The 19,303-nt window shown below is 37.6% G+C and overlaps 1 protein-coding gene across 1 annotated transcript in view; it reads left to right on the plus strand.

Annotated features, from left to right (window-relative positions):
* Positions 1 to 19,303, plus strand: part of VPS13C (vacuolar protein sorting 13 homolog C) — a 188,529-nt gene that overhangs the window by 164,287 nt on the left and 4,939 nt on the right. The window contains exons 79-83 of the mRNA XM_048868093.2: positions 3,060 to 3,105; positions 4,613 to 4,736; positions 5,582 to 5,696; positions 16,240 to 16,331; positions 18,097 to 18,217. Of these exons, the coding sequence (XP_048724050.2) occupies positions 3,060 to 3,105; positions 4,613 to 4,736; positions 5,582 to 5,696; positions 16,240 to 16,331; positions 18,097 to 18,217 (498 nt within the window). The remainder of the gene's footprint in view (positions 1 to 3,059; positions 3,106 to 4,612; positions 4,737 to 5,581; positions 5,697 to 16,239; positions 16,332 to 18,096; positions 18,218 to 19,303) is intronic.

Here is a 19,303-nt window from a genome sequence, read left to right on the forward strand (position 1 = left end):
GGCATACTGTCTATGGCACTCCCTGCCTATAGTTACTCCATCGTTGTGGTGGTCTCTCTCCCTGCAACTTCGCCTTCTGGCCAGGTTATGCTTTAATCCACCCCTTCCAGGGTAACAGTCACACCCAGCAATAGTCTTTACAGTGGGCCTTCCATCTGTCTTGGTGGTTGGAGGTTGTCACAAATCCACAGGATCAGTGCTACGGTCCCAGCTACCTTGGTGACTGGTACGGAAACCCAGGAATTTTGAAGCTGGCAGCCAAGGTCTGCTGCCTCAGACACCTTGCTGTCTCCCTGGATCATATCCTGTCTTTTCTATCCCCCAGAGAGAGACTACAGACTGTATCCCTGCAGCCCTTCCAAGCTGGGTTTTGGTATCAGTTAAGCTTTTTTGCTGTCTTTCTTGCAGATGCTGCTAGGTATGTTGGGGTACACACACCTTTCATTGCTCCAAAGCATGGAGACGCTACTAGAGCTTCTAAATTAAACACTTGTAAAAATATTTTTAACATGGGCAAAAATATTTCCCCCAGTCTTGTTTTCAGAAGCAGCTGTAATATTTTTGCTAAAACTTTCCAAAAAAAAGTTGAATGTGAGTCAGAGACCCAGCATGTAAAACTTCAGCTGAAATTTTTCAGGTTGTGGCCGGTTAGAAAAACTGAAAACTGTGTCATAATAGGAAGTGTTGGGGCAGCCTTAAGTACAGGCAGCACTCTCAGCTCCACCTATAATTACATATGTAAATAAGTTACTAGTTATGTTCAGTTTTGGAAGAATTCACTCCCCAGGTGAACAGTTGAAGAAGGCTGTGTCCACCTTTATTGTCTATGACAGAAACAACTATAAGATGCAGTAAAAAGGTTCATGTGCAAATTTGGATCACTAATCATTTGGTTCACCAGAGAAGAAAAACAAGCTTCAAATCTGAAGTTTGCAGTAACATGCAACAAACTGATTTTTTTTTAAAAATCTGGTAAGGGTCTGATGATCATAGAACAAATGACCACAAAATAAATACGACGTTACCTACGCAAGGTTTCTCTGAAATGCATGTACACGAGGTTTCTCTGGAATGGATGCTAAGTGCCCAAGTGATCCATTTTATCTCAAGTGAGAAATTCTTCCTAGGAGATGAAAGGCTGTGTTTACGTCCAGTGTCTGTTGTTTATGTGGGTTTTGAATCATACCTATCATCTTTATGCTAGAATTATTTGTTACATGAAATGCAAATTAAGCACATTAGGAATTGTTAATAATTGTTAATAATCAAAAGAAAAAACTCATTTTACTTTCCCAAACTTGCTCAGTAGCGTACATAGCGTGACATGTGTTTTTCTAATCTTGTTTACTGACAAATTTGTAAAAGCCTGTTTGCTATTCTTGTATTGCACTGCCAATCTTAAGCATTAATCTTTTTAGTGCTGTTGTGGTTGGGGTACTGCCTAATGCATTAATTTACTTCTTTTGTTTACTTTATAAAACTATTCAGCATATTAGTAACCTCCTTTCCTAAAAGACTTTACTGTACTTTGGATATTTCTAAAAGCACTCACTTAAGATTAGGCAAAGTACTGTTGCGATACATGTTGAATCAGGGCTTACCTAGAGAAGACTTGGGCTTGTCTACCCTTACCGGGGGATCAACAAGTGGCAATCGATGCATTGGCGGTCAATTTAGCAGGTCTAGTGAAAACCCACTAAATTGACTGCAGACTGCTCTCCCGTTGATTTCTGTACTCCACCTGATCGAGAAGAGAAGTGTAGTGTGGATCCCACAGTAAGTAAATCTAAGCTACGTTGATTTGAATTACGCTGTTCACGTAACTCAAATGGCATAGTTTAGATTGAATTTACCCTGTAGTGTAGACAAGGCCTCAGTGGCAAGCCAGGATGTGACTCTACAGTGCACAAACCTGCTGCATACTAACTGGCTGTGTGGACTCTGATGTGGAGAACTTTTAGTTCATGATAGCAAAGTGTGCTAGAAGTTCCCAAGTGCCCTCTGGCTTAGAGAACTTGTAATGCGTGGTAGAAGAGTCTGCATGGCCAGTTAGTGCTTTGGAGGCTAGTATGCTGTAAATTTACATCCTGACTTGCAGCACACTATCTGTACAGAAGCCCTTATAACATGTATGCCATAACCTAGGCTTAGTTAACTAGTTATTGTTGTGTCTTATAATATTGCTCACTAGTGTTTCTCAGCCAGGTAAGCTGTGATCCCTTTTTCATGAAAAAAGCTATGCTCAGTGAAGGATGTCTCTCTCCACCTCAAGTTGTCCCACAACAATCCATTCTTTATTTATAACCAGGATCCCCCTGCTAGTTGTTTTCCCTGTGTGCTCCTTCCTCATTGACTCTACAAGCTTTTCATTAGCATCAGGCTCATTACTGCAAATGTACTTCAATTGGAAGGCCTTCAGTACAAGATAACCAGCCAGAGAGAGAAGTGTTTACTCCCTTCTACTGATTAGATACTGTTTATCACCTCTGATGACCTGTGTTAACTTATATACCTTAAGAACATAGTTTTCAGTAAAGACACGTAACTCCTTAACTATCATTATACATACATTTTGCAATTATTATGATGACCAGTAAGCTACGAGCTCTTGGTAGAGACCTCACATGCCCCCACTCTTTGGTGAATGATTACATCGGGGATCTCTGTAAACTGCTGTATATGTCCTCTGCCAGTTGGCCCCAGTGATCTGTGGGTCACATCCTGTGACATAGGCTACAGAACAGCCAGGGAATAGTGACTGGTAGTGCAAAACAACAGTTAAGTTAAGATTCTCGCATGTTATCTGTCAGGGATCGTCTCTGTGTCCAGTTTAGTAGTTCCCTGTGCCTTCTAATTATTCCAAAGATGTTTTCTTTCATGATGATCATGTCAACAGGAATTCATAATAAACAAAAATAAGCCTCAGGAAAGATCCCATTTGAACGCTTTGCCTAAATGTTAATTTTAAAACACAGCAGGAGAGACACCTAGTGGCTGAATCGTGCTTCAGCAGTTCTGGCTTTCAAGTGTTGACAATGAAACTCTCATTTTTCTTTCAGGGTATTGTTGGTGGTGTGACTGGAATAATCACTAAACCTGTAGAAGGTAGGCAAAAATTATTAGTAAACCTAAAGTCCATTCTTCAGAAGGCTAACACACTGTGCTACTTATAACTTACTTTCTATTGAGAAATATTGACTTAAACATGATAGTACTTATTTAGGTCTGAGCTCATTATTTCTGTGTTTCTGAAGAAAAGTAACATTTTTAAAATCATGTCATTTGTAAAAATTAAAGTTTTGATTTCAGATATTTTTACAGTTGTTACTAAAGGTTCTTGTGCAAATTCACATGCAGACTTTGACAGACCAGTTCACATAATATCATGTGCAGCTGCGTATGAATAAGTTTAAAACGAAAACTTTCTCTGAACGGTCATATTTACAGCAGGCATGTAAATTTTTGCTGTTGGACAATTTCAGCAGAGTTTCCTCTATATCAGCAAATTAACTGTATAAAGCTGAGCTTGAGTAACTATCTCTACCAGCAAAGAAGTAGAGAAATAGACCTTTATGCATTAATGTATTTCACCCCATAGGTGGCACATGCGTGTGTGTGTGTGTGTGTACAATTAGATGTTGAATAATAGAACAGGTAGTATTTTTGTTGTTGTTTAAGTGACAGGGTAAAGAATAATTAGAGTGGGAGCCCCACTAGACATAACATCTGTTTTAACCACTTGGTCTGTTTCTGCTGTTTCTTTTAATTGGGAAGCTTAACTGGCTTGTGCTTAAACCTGTCAGGTAGTTTTTTTGTTTTAAGCCTGCTTCACTCTATCAATATGAGGCATGGTAAAAAAGAATAAAGGAGATTAAAAAATAGGTGAAATTGCTTCTTTTAAATCTGGCATTTAGATAGGGAATCAGGACACTCACAGATATACAATCCCAATTCCTTAAATGTTTACAGAAGAACCATCTAAATATTAGTCAGTTAATAGCACTAAATTTCACCTGATTTTTGCTGGTTGCTAATAAATTAAGTGAATTGTTCTTCTCTTCTGAGCAGTGATTCTGTAAAAATGGTATAAAAAAACTACACACAGTCATTTGGTTCTTTTTCTCGTGCATCATTACCAATGCGAATGGTTTTGGAAGCTAAATTCTTACCTTAGTTGCATTTGCGTAAATCTACAGTCTTCACATTTTGCTCTTAATCAGACCTGTGGAGAATTGTCTTCAATGGAAGTGCACTAGCGTAACTGGCTCTGATAATTGTAACTTTTTTTTAGTAAACAATTCTGATAATGTAGAAGAAAGAAGAATCCCATTCACCCTCTCTTAGCTATGTTGGTTCTGAAGGGCTAATGAGATTTAAGGTGAACAACTATGTTACCAAACACAGACTGGGAAGGTTCCGTAAAGCAAAAGGTGTCATTAATACATAGTATTTTTTCTGAGCTGAACTGCATGTAACCAGCAATTTTGGAATGTTTCAGGTATAGAATTGTTCTAATTAAAGTTAAGTCTTCATAAAGCAGGAGGTGGATTAACTTTAGAATTTGGATCTTCTGCAAGGGTATGTAACTAATACTGTATTTTCTTTTCTGAAGGGGCTAAAAAGGAAGGTGCAGCTGGATTCTTCAAAGGAGTTGGAAAAGGGCTTGTAGGTGTTGTGGCCCGCCCGACAGGTGGCATCGTAGATATGGCAAGCAGTACCTTCCAGGGAATTCAGAGGTAAAATGATGGGGTGGAAGTTAGTGATTGTCTGTTTACCAAATGTTCTCAGGTATGTGGAGTGTGTGATTAGAGATACAGTGGTAACATATGTTTGCTTGCCATTTGATGTGATTAAAGTACAAGCTGCATCAGGAGGACTGAGAGTGCGCCATGGTGATGCTTTGTTAGGTGCCAGGTGAAGGAAGAGTGCTACAACCACCTGAGACTGACGCTATTACAGTATAACTTAATATACTACAGTGTCATATGGAGGTTATATCAGCTCCATGCAAACATGAAAAATAAAATGAAAGTCCTGTATTATGGTGTACCAACTAAAAGTCCATACAAGGCTGTAAAAACTAAATAAAAACATAGAACACTCAGTAATTAAAAATGTTGTTTTTCAACTCCTGAATGCTCACAGCCATCTCTCACTTTACCCTGCTGTAATACCTAGACCACTGCAATGACTGTCAGTGGGACTTGTAATCCTAAATCATTTATGCACTTTTGAAACTGCAACTGAAAAACTTTTTGCAAGCTATAGAAGAGTCAATAATGACTTAGAGTTTGGAAGAAACTTCTCCCATAGACATGTAGTTTCATAATTGTCTGACTCATGCAATAGGGCGATGATATAGAGTGCCATGACACACAAATAATTTTGGATAATTCATGGCTAGCTAGCAAGTATGAGCAGGATCTTTCAAGGTTTGAGGAGATGAATTCTAAATAACTTATTTAAAAATCTGTGCTGACTAAACTAGTAAAAGAAATAAAAGAAATGCAAGTAACAAAAACAATTTTGGTGCGAAGTCTGTACCAGGTCTGAACGCGTTGAAATTGTTGGTCTTTGACAGGGTGGCAGAATCAACTGAAGAGGTATCTAGTCTCCGTCCTCCACGTCACATTCACGAAGATGGCATTATCCGGCCATATGACAGGCGTGAAGCTGAAGGTTATGATTTATTTCAGGTAGGAGTTGCATTGTTAACATAAGTACAGCCTAAATTTTCTAACCATTGAGGCGCTTAATGCAGTATATTATTAAAATGCTACTTTGGGAAAGGGACCTGGATATTTATTTCAGTTTATAAAATATGCCTATGTATTGCCATCCAGTGCAAGCTTTAGTCACAATGAAGAACTAGATATGTGCTATGCAGAGTAAATCAGATTACTGCACAGCCTTTCAATATTCTGTTTTACCAGTTGCTCATCTCGTCATTTTGTGTTAAATATATCACCATGACCCTCGCTTAAAAAAGGGGGTGTGTGAAGATATTTTAGCATTTGTGGGACAGTCTATTGTGGGACAATATTTAGGAGGTTAATCCTGTTCCTTATGTTTCCCATGTTTTCAAACTGTGGTTTTTAATGGTAGTGTGCTAAAAGCTACACAACGCATATGATGGTCTAGTCTGGTTGACCGCCTGCATGGTGTTAGACATGGGTGCCATATTGACAATGAATGCTATTTCTCATATACTGGGGAATTTTAATCCAGTTAATTTTGAGTAAATGCAACAAGACAGCAAACAGGAAGAGCACTTTAAGAACATGCTGGCTGAGATTTCAAATGTAATTTAGCTGAAGTATTGGTTATGATAAAACATAAAAAATACTGGAACAAAAGAAGTGATTTAAAATGTTTACTTCTAAGTTAAGACTGAAACTTGCATTTAAATTGCAAGTTTAAATTGCATTTAAATTGCAAGTTTAAACTTGCATTTAAACTTGCATTTAAGACTGAAACTTAATTATTGATGATTGCATTTATTTCCTGTAGATATCGTTTGTGATCCCTCGGCATGGGTTTCTAATGTTGTCCCCTCTCTCTCTCTCTCTCTCCTTGCATACGCAGCAAGAACTGGAATAATGGAGTAAACATTTTCCATATTTTTTCATGATTTCCTTCATGGGCCTTTAAGAATTTAGATTAAGGGCATGATTCCATAAAAGAAACTCAAATTATTCATTGACTTCTATTAGAACCTCTATGTAGGAGTTGAATGGCACTTTAAATTACCCAATTCATAGTAAGAACAAAATAATTTACCGGTTACAGTCTAAAGGGTAAGACTGGACGGTAGTACATGCTAACATGAAATCATTTCCTCTTGCGTGTTTTTAAAATGACGTTGGGCCTTACTTCTGAGCTCTGAATGGCAAGTGTTAATAAAGTGGTCACGAAAGAAATATTCAAGGTAGTGTAGATGATAAATGCTTCTTGAATAGTCAGCATTCTCTGGAGGGTATTTATATAGGGATCTTGCTTAAAAATGCCAAGAAAAGAAAGTAAGCATGGCTACTAAAAATGAATAAAAAATTTGCTCCTGTGTATGAAAATGCTTTTGTAATTTCATGAGTCGGTGATATAAAATTTGAAAATATATCCGATAAAATGCTTCCATTCATGGTTTAAATAAGTTGCTATAGGTCTGCCCTTGACACTGCTGACTAGCCACATGACTCCATGTTCATATTGAAAAATGAATAATCTTCTATATGATATGTTCTTCCAATCAAGGAACAGAAGGCTTGGTTAACTCTGCCCTTTGCCCCAAATAAACTTTTTGTATTCCATTTTATGCGATGCATATACATACTACTGCACATCATTTAAAACTGTAATCCCTAGTATGTAAATGCCAACTTTTTTAGCGTGAGTGAAGCCACGAGTCTCTCCTTGATTTGTGAAATTTCATATTAGGGAAACCAATAATTAATCTTACTAGCAACAAAATGTCTGTTCTGTGTTTTATGCATAAACGCTGTTGACAAAAAATTTTACTGGCTTCAGACATTTGTCTTAAACATTATTTATAAGATTGTGATCAATACAATTGTGATCAATACTCAACACTTCTTTTCTGGGCTTGTTGTGGTGCTTGTGTGCATCTCTGCACTAGCGTGAATTTTTTTCAGTTCCCCTCTCAAAAATTCTCAATATTAAATAGTTGCAATCTTTTGTAAAACAATACTATCTTAAACTTAGTGCAGAAGCAGATTTTTTTTTAAAATTCATGTTTGTCATACCATATTAAATAAAAATATAAATATGTTAGTTCTAGGTGTGTGCTTTTCACTCTATTACTTAAAAACACTTTTCAGTGCAGTGTTAGACTTCCTGGTCTGTTATGTGGGGAAAACGCTTTTGGTACATGAAAAGGAAAGAAGTAGCACAATTAATGTTGGAAACTGGCTGCTATAAATATATGGAGCCTCTAAGATTTGTATGTTTAACCTATTTTTTGTGGATTAAAGTTTTGATAATATTATTCAAAAAAAATATTGCTGTACATAGTTTTCCATATTGAATTTTCTTTCTGTCGAAAGCTAGGAAATTCTAAGGTCGCTGTGAAACAGCTCTCTTCACCACCCAACGCTGTTGCTGTACATTTTGAGGTTATAGAAATCAGGGTGGTAGTGTAGCATAGCACACATGAGCTGTTTTAATGATCAAACAAATACAGAGTTGAGCCTTAGAGGGAAAATAGGACATTTAGTAAAGGAGTCTTAGCCTTTAAACTAAATCACCGTTTCTCATAAAAAGCTTGCACTTGTCACAACACTGCATAATAACTCAGTCTGAGTCCTAATTTTGAAATTTCTTGAGCTAAATTTGTCAGAATCTTACAATTAGTGAAACATAAATGTTTTATTTCATACTTCTGAGGGGATTCTGCACCACTGCACGTGCAGAATTCATGTCCCCCTGCAGAAAACATATTATGTTGGGGAGGCGCTGCAATTACACCTTTTTGCACACCAGGGGCTGCTGTGGTGTCAGAGTGGGCAGCCAGCTCAGGGCCAGAGCAGCCAGCTGCAGAGAGGGAGCGGGGCAGCTACTGCCCCATCATAGTATCCTGCCATGGGGCCAGGTGGGAAGACAAGGGATATGGGAGGGATAGACAGCGTGGGCAGACGGGGCTGCTGGGGGTGGGGGTTATATAGACAGGCATTCAGAAGAGCTAGCGGGGGGAACAGATGGGTGGGGCCTGGGAGCTAGTGTGGTGACAATATTGCGTTGGGCTGAATGGGAGTGGAGGTGCAGAAACACATGGGGATGGCATGGGGGGATGCAAGGAAAACATGAGGATGGGGGAGGGTAGTGGCTGAGTGCGGGTGCAGGTACACATGGAGATGGGCAGGAAGAGGAGTGCAGGGACACGCGGGGACTGGAGCAGATGTGCCTGAGTTAATTGGAGAGGCTAGGGGTCAGCTAGGTTCTGCATGGGGGAGGCTCCCCAACTCCCTAACAGTCTTTCTCTCCTCCCCCCCCCTCACCCACTCCCCCCCCAAAAAAACCACCTGTTCCATACTTCTCCCATCCATACCCAATAAACCTCCAGGTTCACTCCCAGGCTCCTGCCCAGGCATTATTTGCCTCTCCCTCAGCTCCTCTGTTACCCCTGACTCCCCTGAACCTTTGCACTACTTCTGAGGGGTACAGGAAATAGGTTTCTGTCTTGTAGTTTAAATGAATTATTACTCAAAGTTCTGTATTAATGTGCCTAATAAGGAATCTATTTGCCAAAAACCATTTCTTGAATCTTTTTTGTTTTCTGTATTGTTATAGACATACTTGCTGACAGGTATTTTGAAATAAATTACCAAAATAATTGAAACTGGTGTGATTATATTGTGGTATTTTAACAAATAAGATATGCAGAATTTTCAAAATTTTACAATACTGTGTACAACACTTTTTTTTTTTTTTTTTTTGGTGCAGAATTCCCCCAGGAGTAATTTCAATGTAGTCCTCATGTTTTTTTCCTAGTAAATTGGCCAGAGTATAAGCCTAAGAAAATGAATATTTTTAGTTGTAAATGAGTTACTATAGTGTAAATTTGTCTCAGACTTCGTTCCTTTCATTCTGTTGCATTTGGTAGCTTCACAATACTCACTGTCTCCCAGCCTTGCACCATTGACATGTTCAACTGTCCTCCTCTCTGCCACTGTCCTGCTGCCACTTTGCCACAACAGCATTTCCAGGCTGTTGTTTTCCTGCTTCCGAAATCCTTGTTCTGGTCTTGAACATATCATGTCTGAAATACTGACTCACTTTGTCTTGTTGAGTAATTCAACTAAAGTTCTCCAGTGAAAACCTAGACTTCTCTCTGGACCATACCTAGGGTTCATTTGCCTTCTGCAACAAATTTAACCTTCTCATTGTCACTTGATTGGACCTTCTCAAATTTTATCTCCGTCTCACCACCCCACTCCTGTGTATCTGCTACCTTCCTCACTCCCTCCACTCTTCCTAATGTGAATGCCTAGCTGCTAATTCTTTTTGCACACTTATTTCCATTTCTTTTCCCCTGTGTCTGGAACTCACTTCCTTACCAAGTCCACCGTGCTTCCACCATCTCCTGCTTAAAGTCCCTGCTTAAAATGCAGTCTTCAACGAGGCATATAAAATTTAGGATGCCCCTCTAAAATTAAATGTAAGTTTCTAAAATAATTAAGACAAAGTCTTGGAATCTTGAGGAAGAAAGTCTTACTTTCCAGACTACCAGTGATGGTGTTTTGTTCTGTCTTAAAGCTGGATTATGCATGAAAGGCACTTGATTGAATTGGGTGCTGCAGACTGGCATCCCAGAAGAACTTTGGCTGTGAGGCAGTAACAATGCCTCTTGGATTGTAACCTCTGGAATGCACTACAGTAGAGTGTCCATAGCTGACCAGCTCTGCTAGTCAGTGCAGAAGATTGGAATAGACTCAATTACTCACCAACAAGTCTTGGGGTAGCTTGTGCCATTAGTTGTCTTGGCCCTCTATAGCCCAGAATGTAAAAATTGCAGTTGTGACTGACTGCTGCATCATGACACTAGTGGGGAGTTCTTTTGCTCTGTTCCCCACAACGTCTGCAACTCCACACACAAAGTCAATTTCAGTCTAATCCATATGTAGAGAAGGCAGTGGCTTGTCTGTTTTAGTTGTCTAAGGGCTTATAATGGTGCTTTACAAAGAAGGTAGAAAACCTCTTGATAAAGTGAGCTAACTTTTCATACTTAATAAATAGTTAATGATTTATCCATTTATAGGAACGTGAAATAATTTGCATGGGATGGTGACCTCTACTGGATTGTGAACGTGTACAAAATGATCTGGACAAACTGGAGAAATGGTCTAAAGTAAATAGGATGAAATTCAATAAGGACAAATGCAAAGTATTCCGCTTAGGAAAGAATAATCAGTTGCACACCTACAAAATGGGAAATGACTGCCTAGGAAGGAGTACTGCGGAAAGGGATCTGGGGGTCATAGTGGATCACAAGCTAAATATGAGTCAACAGTGTAATGCTATTGCAAAAAAAGTCATTCTAGGATGTATTAGCAGGAGTATTGTAAGCAAGACACGAGAAATAATTCTTCTGCTCTATTCTGCGCTGATTAGGCCTCAGCTGGAGTATTGTGTCCAGTTCTGGGTGCCACGTTTCAGGAAAGTTGTGGACAAATAGGAGAAAGTCCAGAGAAGAGCAACAAAAAGGATTAAAGGTCTAGAAAACATGACCTATGTGGGAAGATTGAAAAAAAAATGGGTTTGTTTAGTCTGAAGAAGAGAAGACTGAGAGGGGACAAGATAAGTTTTCAAGTACATAAAAGGTTGTTACAAGGAGGAGGGAGAAAATTTGTTGTTCTTAACCTCTGAGGATAGGACAAGAAGCAGTGAGCTTCAATTGCAGCAAGGACAGTTTAGGTTGGACATTAGGAAAAACTTCCTAACTGTCAGAGTGGTTAAGCACTGGAATAAATTGCCCAGGGAGGTTGTGGAATCTCCATCGTTGGGGATTTTTAAGAGCAGGTAGGACAAACACCTGTCAGGGATGGTCTAGATAATACTTAGTCCTGCCTTGAGTGCAGGGGACTGGACTAGATGACCTCTCAAGGTCCCTTCCAATTCTATGATTGTTCTTCTGTATTAGCTGGAGTGATTTTAGTGAATGTCCAGTTCAGCCCTAAATGCAACTAGTGACAGTTATACCCCAATCCCTTTTGGTAGTAGATCTGGTTAACTTTTTATTTTTTGCAAAAAAAAAAAATTCTTTATCTTTTAATTTATCAAAAACATTATCAGAGGTTCTAGAAACTGCTTGCTTATCAAAACCCTTTTAAAATAAAAATGTCTGTCTTGTAATTGTTCTATCAAAAACATGACTGAAAAATGGTGACAAACTGAAAAATGGTTGCATTTTAAAATGATAGTAAATATAAAATTTTCTTGAAAATAAATTTTCACCTTTAGAACTAAATGCCAAGTAGAGCTGGTCAATTGTTTATTACTGCAATTGTCCTAAAAATTAACTGGGTATTTCAAAATGGTAGGCTGAAGTCAATGATTATGCGATTATCACTGGGGACAGAGAAGTTCCAAAGTTTCTTGTAGATAGTTAACCTACTTTCTAAACTAAAAGCTAAACTTGGAGCTCTTCAGTCTTGTTTTGTAAGAAAGTTGAAAATGACTGTCCTTAAATGGTTATAGAAAGAACAGTTAATTGGACATAGAGGTAAGGTATCCAAGACCTCCCATCTGTCCCTCTCCCCAAAAAAGATGTTGCGCTAGAAAAGCGTAGGAGCTCTTGAGAATGAAATGCTGCATTCTCAGACTTTCCAGCTACGTTTGTTGGTTGGTTTGTTGATTTATTAATAGCAATGTAACCAAAATTGTTAAAAGAAACAGGAAATGGCATTGACTTGAATTTGTAGATGGTGGTTTTATTTTGAAATATACTTGTCATCTCTGTATCTTTAACTGGCTTTAATTTTTCTAAAGACTGCTAAGCTAGTAAAATAGCAGCAAGATAACCAGCTAGCCTACTGCACATAAAAGTGTAAGTTGAGGTTTTTGTTTAAGGCTGAGCACTTTTCAGTATTTTAAGCTTGTTTTAAGAAGGAAATTGAAGAGGATTCTCATGTCTCACACTGAAATTCCCAAAGATGTTTTGAGTTTCTTCAAAAAGGATTGCAATTGTTCAGCCAAAGAGGAAAAATAGAAGATCAATTTAATTTATGGCCAAATGTAGGAGCAGGTTTCCATTTCCAGTTTGAGATATGGTGTCTTTCACAATCAGCCATTGAATATGCACACCTAACTTTAGGATTTGGCCCATAGATTACAACATACAGTTATCTTTGGAATGAAGCTGGCAAAATGTTTTTTGCTCCATTTAATTGAAGTAGTAAAACACTGATGCTTCAGATGTATAGGAAGTCCATTAGATAGGTTGAGGGTTATGTATTTCAGAATTCATACATTGCCTTAGTTCTCTAACTTGGAGGGATGTGAAGAATTTTCTTGGATCTATATTTGAATGTGAAGCTCCTGCTTTCTCATTTCTTTGATTTGGCATTGCACATTTAAGAATATCAGAAGAAGTCTAGTTTGAAAGAGAAGTCTAGTTTGAAAGTGTTATAACATGAACCTACACTAGATTAGAAACTTGTTTGTAATGATTTGTGGTGACTGAAAGAAATGGATATTGGATTAAAAAAGATTTATTGGAGTGTCTTGTTGTTGAAACCCTCTCTAAAGGCGCACAGAGTCCGTATAACTTTAAATGCTGGAATTTTAATCCATCTTAACTGAGTTGAAAGATAATGTATATTGCAATGTATAATATGTTTTAAGTACTTGGAAAGAATTTTTAAATATGGGAAAATGAAGTGCAAACCTAAATAAGTGTTGAAACTTATTTTAATGGACTTGGTATTGATGTGAACCATGATCACTTTGAGACCTTTCCATGTATTTTACTTGAACTAAACAGCAATTGTAGCTACACAGTAGAATATAGAAAGAAAGAAAGAAAGAAAGAAAGAAAGAAAGAAAGAAGCAAAGTTAAGATTAACTTTTATGTTCTTGATAGATATACATTAATACAGTGAATATTTGTTTAAGAAATATACTGAATTGAAAATTTAGCTTTAACAGGGGAATAACTGAAGAAAAATGGACCCAAATTCTTTCACCTTTCTTCCATTGAATGTCATTCAGGTTCATGAGTAGCCCACTGACTTAAGTGGGACAACTCACAAAATATGCAACTATTCGGCATGAGTAAGGGTATTGGAACTTGACCCAAAGAAAATTAAGTAACATTAGTAGCAATGAGGAGCTAAAAGTATTCATGTTAATCAGTTATATAATTTAAGTAAGGTTTGGATTATCTTGATCACAGAAGGACTTCTGGGCATCCAGTTATAGGCATTAGCTGTATTCTTATCCAAGGCAAATCCATTTTGCATCCCTCTAAGCAGAGGATGTATGGTTTTCTTTACTCCTTTCATTCCCCCACATAGTTGCATCAGTTTCACACATGACGACAGTGCATGCTGCATTCTAACAGACAGTGTAGGGAGTTGGGTTAATTTAGAAAAAACTGACATGCACTGATTTGCTTTATCTTGCTCATTTTATTAATTAAAAATATTATTTCTTAGAAGTCTATGTGTTCTATAAAGACTTCAGACAGTAATTATAATAATGTTTGTCAGTGCCTTGACAGTATTGAGCTGAAATCTTATTAAACATTTATTCAAAAATATATTGCAAATATTCTTGTGTATTGAAATCTCTTGTGCTTGGCAATAAAGTGTGAAGTTGATTCTGTGAACTTGGAAAGTAGGGATGTTGTTTTTTTACAGTTGCTATTGCCAAAACTTAAGCCAAACCCATCCAAGTATGATAAATCATAAAATAAATTATGCAGGATTCATGCCTCATGATGTACTACATTTGTAACAGACATGGTCTAAATTTGAATACCATGACAGAATCTCCCAAACGCTACATATTTTACGTGTACATGAGCATAAAGCAGTTTACAGCCCACATCTTAGGCTGCCATATTAACATTCCTTTTTAACCCTAGCAAATCACCTCCCCTGCCCTTAATAAGCTGCCTTACAGTTGAGCAACTTCATGTGCATTTCCCCAGAACATACAGACTGTAAACAAGAAACAAGTTAATCCAAGGGAAGAACTTGGATTTTAAATCACTGTTTACCACATAAGGCAAGAAGCAAGTTTTCTAGTATGTGCAAGTTTGTCTGCATATGATTGTGGAGTTAAAATTGTGTGTTCAGTATGATTTCATTTCTTGAAATACATTATTTGTTTCACAGTTTTACCTTCATAACTTACTGTCATCTTGTCTGTTTGCTTTCTCCAGAGCCCACAGATGTGTTGTCATATCCCCATCAGTTTCATAGCCTCAGTATTATCATTGGCTCTGTGTATGTAAATGCGTGGAGGGGACTGCTTGGTTTTTTGGTGTTTTATGAAATGTCAGTACCTGGCATTTTTCTGTGATGTATCACAAAGATAAAGGTTCAATATTAGTGACTGAATCTCTCAAATGCTACATATTTGAAGTGTACATTAGTATAAACGAGTCTACAGACAGCCCCCAGACAGTATTTACATTGTTGAATTGTCATGTTTCAGTTAAACAGCAGATAAAAACGTTGCTAATTCTAAGAACTTGGTTTAACAGAATAAAGTCCATAAAAACTCACTGGAAATGAAAACAATTTTTTTAACTTTACTGTTACTTGAAGACTCCGCTCCCTACTACTTATGTATCAGAAACATACCTGAGATGTTGGATTTACTATGCATTTTCCTTAAGCTTCTTTTTCAACCTATATGTTCCATAAATACTTGTATCTAACATTTCACTTGCTAACATTTTATAATAAAAGGCGTGATCCTGAGAGGTGCTGAGTAGATGCAACCTGATAGTTTCTTGTGTGGGACACCTCTCCCTCCCTCTCTCTCTCTGGATCATGGTCTGAGTTGTGTGTTTAAAACTAGGCATATTCTTTAAACAACATATCACAGGATTCTCACTCTTGTGTTAAAGGATCCAGTGTGAGGCTTGGCAGAAGGAGAGAGCTCCAAGACTGCAAGTGGCAGAAAAAGAATGACAGTGGAAAAAATTAATAGGAATCTTCTACCTGTTTGAGTGGCTGAGGACTTGAACAGATCTCCAAAATGACTTAACTTGGGTTTGAGACTCCCATGAGATTACTCATTATAGTTCTGTGATGTTAATAAATTTTTGAGCTGGAAATAATAAATCCAATATAAATTGAGAGCTCATTTAAAATATGTTCCTAGAATCATAGAAATGTAGGCCTGTAAGGGGCCTCAAGAAGTCAAGTCCAGCCCTCTCTGCTGAAGCAGGACCAAGTAAACGTAAATCATCCCTACAGGTGTTTGTCCAACCTGTTCTTAATAAACTGCAAGGATGTTGATTCTACAACCTACCCTGGAAGCCTATTCTAGTGCTTAACTCCCTTTATAGTGGGATTTTCCTAATATCTAACCTAAATCTCCCTTGCTGTAGACTAAGCTCATTTTGTCTCATCCTATCTTAAGTGCACATGGAGAACAATTGATCAAGTGCTCTTTATAACACTTATTTGAATACTGTTAACAGGTCCCACCTCAATCTTCTTTTCTTAAGACTAAACATGACCAGTTTAAATCTTTGTTTTCCTTTTTCAGAACTCTCATATCAGAAAGCTGGAAGGAGAAAGTTATCGATACCACTGTGTGCTTCCAGGAGGCAAGAAGACAAACCTTGTTGTTACCAATAGGTATTACGATCAGCATAGCCTAATGTCTATTCAAAAGCTGCTTTTTAGAAGAGTTCCATATTTTCAGGGCTTTGTCTCTCTCTTAGTGTGATAAATAAAAATCAATTATTCTTTGCCCTATAGAAGTTACATTAAACTTCTGTGAACTTTCCTGTTTTCTATTTCCCAATATTTTAAACTTCCTTAATTTTGTTCCTATAAAAATTTTAAAAGGAACCAAATCTCTATTGATATTAATATACCTGCTTGGGAATACATCTTAATCAATGTCATTGTGGTTTGTGGCATTTTTCATGCAACTGTACTTGACTAGGAAGCATACAATGCATGCAAATGAACATCCACAAAGATAATCTCTTTCATGTATTAGATGAATGGACTCCAGCACTGTGGGTTTGGTTTCCCAAATGATTGTTTTGCCCCTTTTACTCAAATAGGTAGACTAGGTTATACTGAAACTAAAATTCCTAAATTGTTGTAACAATCAAACTCTAATTGTTTGAGAAATGGATTTCAACCTTGTTTCTTACATTACATTACTCACATGCTGTATACATCTACTTTATCGCACTTGCTCCAACAACTGTGCCAACATTAATGTGCCGGTTGAGGCACCTGTGCCTTTTTTGTACAGACATGGGAAGAAATATAACAATCGCTACTTAGGAACAATGAGAACATCACTTATTAGGTCACTGCCTAATGGTCTTGGACCCAAACAGCTGAGCGATTTGATGGTTTTTTTAGAAGTGCTTAAACAGAAGCCAAGAGCACATGAGAAACAGAATGAGTGGCTGGTTTCTGATATTACTGATCACATGGAGTAAGTTTGCCAAATACAAGACCCACATGAAAATCCCTCTTAGTTAATTTTGACAACCTATCCACCTTGAAATTCACAATGCAGTAGAAAAAGCCTGTTGAAATTACTATTGAAGTCCTGATAGTGGTAACAAGTTAAGGCTTGTCTTCACTGCAGCGTGAGCTTGAGATATAACTGGAATGTAAGTCCTAAGCAGACTCCTGTCCCCACACACAAATTTTGTAGCTAGAGGTAAATGTTTAAACTCAATTTAACTTAACTTAGAGTTAAGTTTAAACTCAAGCTAGCTGGCCTGTTGGGGACATGGGTTGACGTTTGAGTGCTGCTGGTGCTCCAGCTAATAATGCAGCAGGAATGCAGCTACAGCTTGAGTTCGCACAACTCATCAAATAGCTCTGTGTAGCTCAAGTGTGTTTTTTGCTGTGTGCTGGCTCTTGAGTGGAGCAACTTGAGCTAGCTGTGGCAATGAAGATAAACCCTGAATTTTCAACCAACCAATTGCTGATTGGGTTTTTTTTTTGTTTATGCAGATTGGTCTAAAACATAAGCTATTTTTGTGTACTCCTGATACTCAAGTTATCAAGGTAGTCCCAACACCACACCCACAGCCCTCAAGTAACACAGCTCCAGAGCCAAGGGGTCATTATCACTGGTCTGTTATAAATATAAGGACAAGGCGAGAGGGATAGCTCAGTGGTTTGAGCATTGGCCTGCTAAACCCAGGGCTGTGAGTTCAATCCTTGAGGGGGCCCTTTAGGGAAGAGGCAAATGTTGGGGATTGGTCCTGCTTTGAGCGGGGGGTTGGACTAGATGACCTCCTGAGGTCCCTTCCAACCCTGATATTCTATGATTCTAAGTCAAAATCAACCTTGTTTTCTTCTGATAAAGTCGTGGTCCTAGGACGAGGTTAAATATTTCACATTGCTTTTGTCTTTTGGATAGGAGGCTGATGTGTGTAAAAGACGTGGATATCCTAGGCCATGTAACAGACTGGGATTATTTATTTGAAGATTTTACACATCCTCCTTCTGTTGAAACAAATATACTAAAAATCACTGTGAAGGTAAAAGAAATGTTTATGCCTTTGAAATGCAGATCTACTCTGAAAAATGATTTAGATTTAAAAAGTATCAAAATGGCATTGTGGAGTTCTGTGTGTCAGTGATTACAGTGAGAGTGGTGTTTTCCTGCCACCCTGAAAGTCAAATTGAGTTCCTCCCCCTTGCCCCCACCCCAGCCTTACATCTTCCATTAATAAAGGTTTTGCAGGCAAAATTATGCCCTTGGCTAACATTTGCAACCCCATGATGTATACATAGGCTCTCTCTGAAACCTCTCCATCTTTACTGCCTTTAACAGACATGCACAGTTTTAACTGACTGAAACTTTTTAATAAACTTATAATGTCAAGTACGGAAAAAGTATATTTTAATAAGGCTCAAACCTGTATTTTTATAACAAGTCCAAAAGCTTAACTTTTTTCTGCAATGGTATACTGAAAATTTTTATTTAAAATTTTTTTACACGTAGCACAGCCTCTGCTGCTTTCAGCATTTGGTCTTAAGACCTATATTGATATATCAATTTTCAATTAAGAATATGCATCCAGTTCCTTGGAAAATTCAAGAACTTAATTGAAAGTTAGGAATCCTAGATTTGAAGAAGCAATCTTATCAGGCTGTTTATATGACCAGGTGTTCTTATATTGTTACTGTATGTCAGCCAATTTCAAAATCTTTGCATTTCCAGGATGCTAGCTAAATCAAAAACTACTATAATTCAGCCAGTGCATGCTGCATGTGTACTGTTGATGACATTTTTTGTGCCTTGTTATACTCTTTAAAATGCCCTAATTACATAAAAAGCGTGATTTTCAGGAACTTAGATTGTAACATCATTCTACTTGAATTGTATCCTTGCATCACTTAGCACTTTGTTGTCATTTCTGAGTGGAGCTAATTTTACTGTCCTCCTATATCTAAAGATTTTGCCTGAAATTTAGGGAAATAGACTAGTATTTTTAATTTTTCACTGGTTATGAGTTCGCTAGTAGTCTTGTTGCATGGTACTTATCCATAGAAATTCACTAATTTAAAATTAATTTTTCAGATATGTAAACATCTGTCTCTAAACATAACTACTTTGATAA

This window comes from Caretta caretta, chromosome 10, assembly GCF_965140235.1.
Source record: "Caretta caretta isolate rCarCar2 chromosome 10, rCarCar1.hap1, whole genome shotgun sequence".
Classification (NCBI taxonomy): domain Eukaryota; kingdom Metazoa; phylum Chordata; order Testudines; family Cheloniidae; genus Caretta; species Caretta caretta.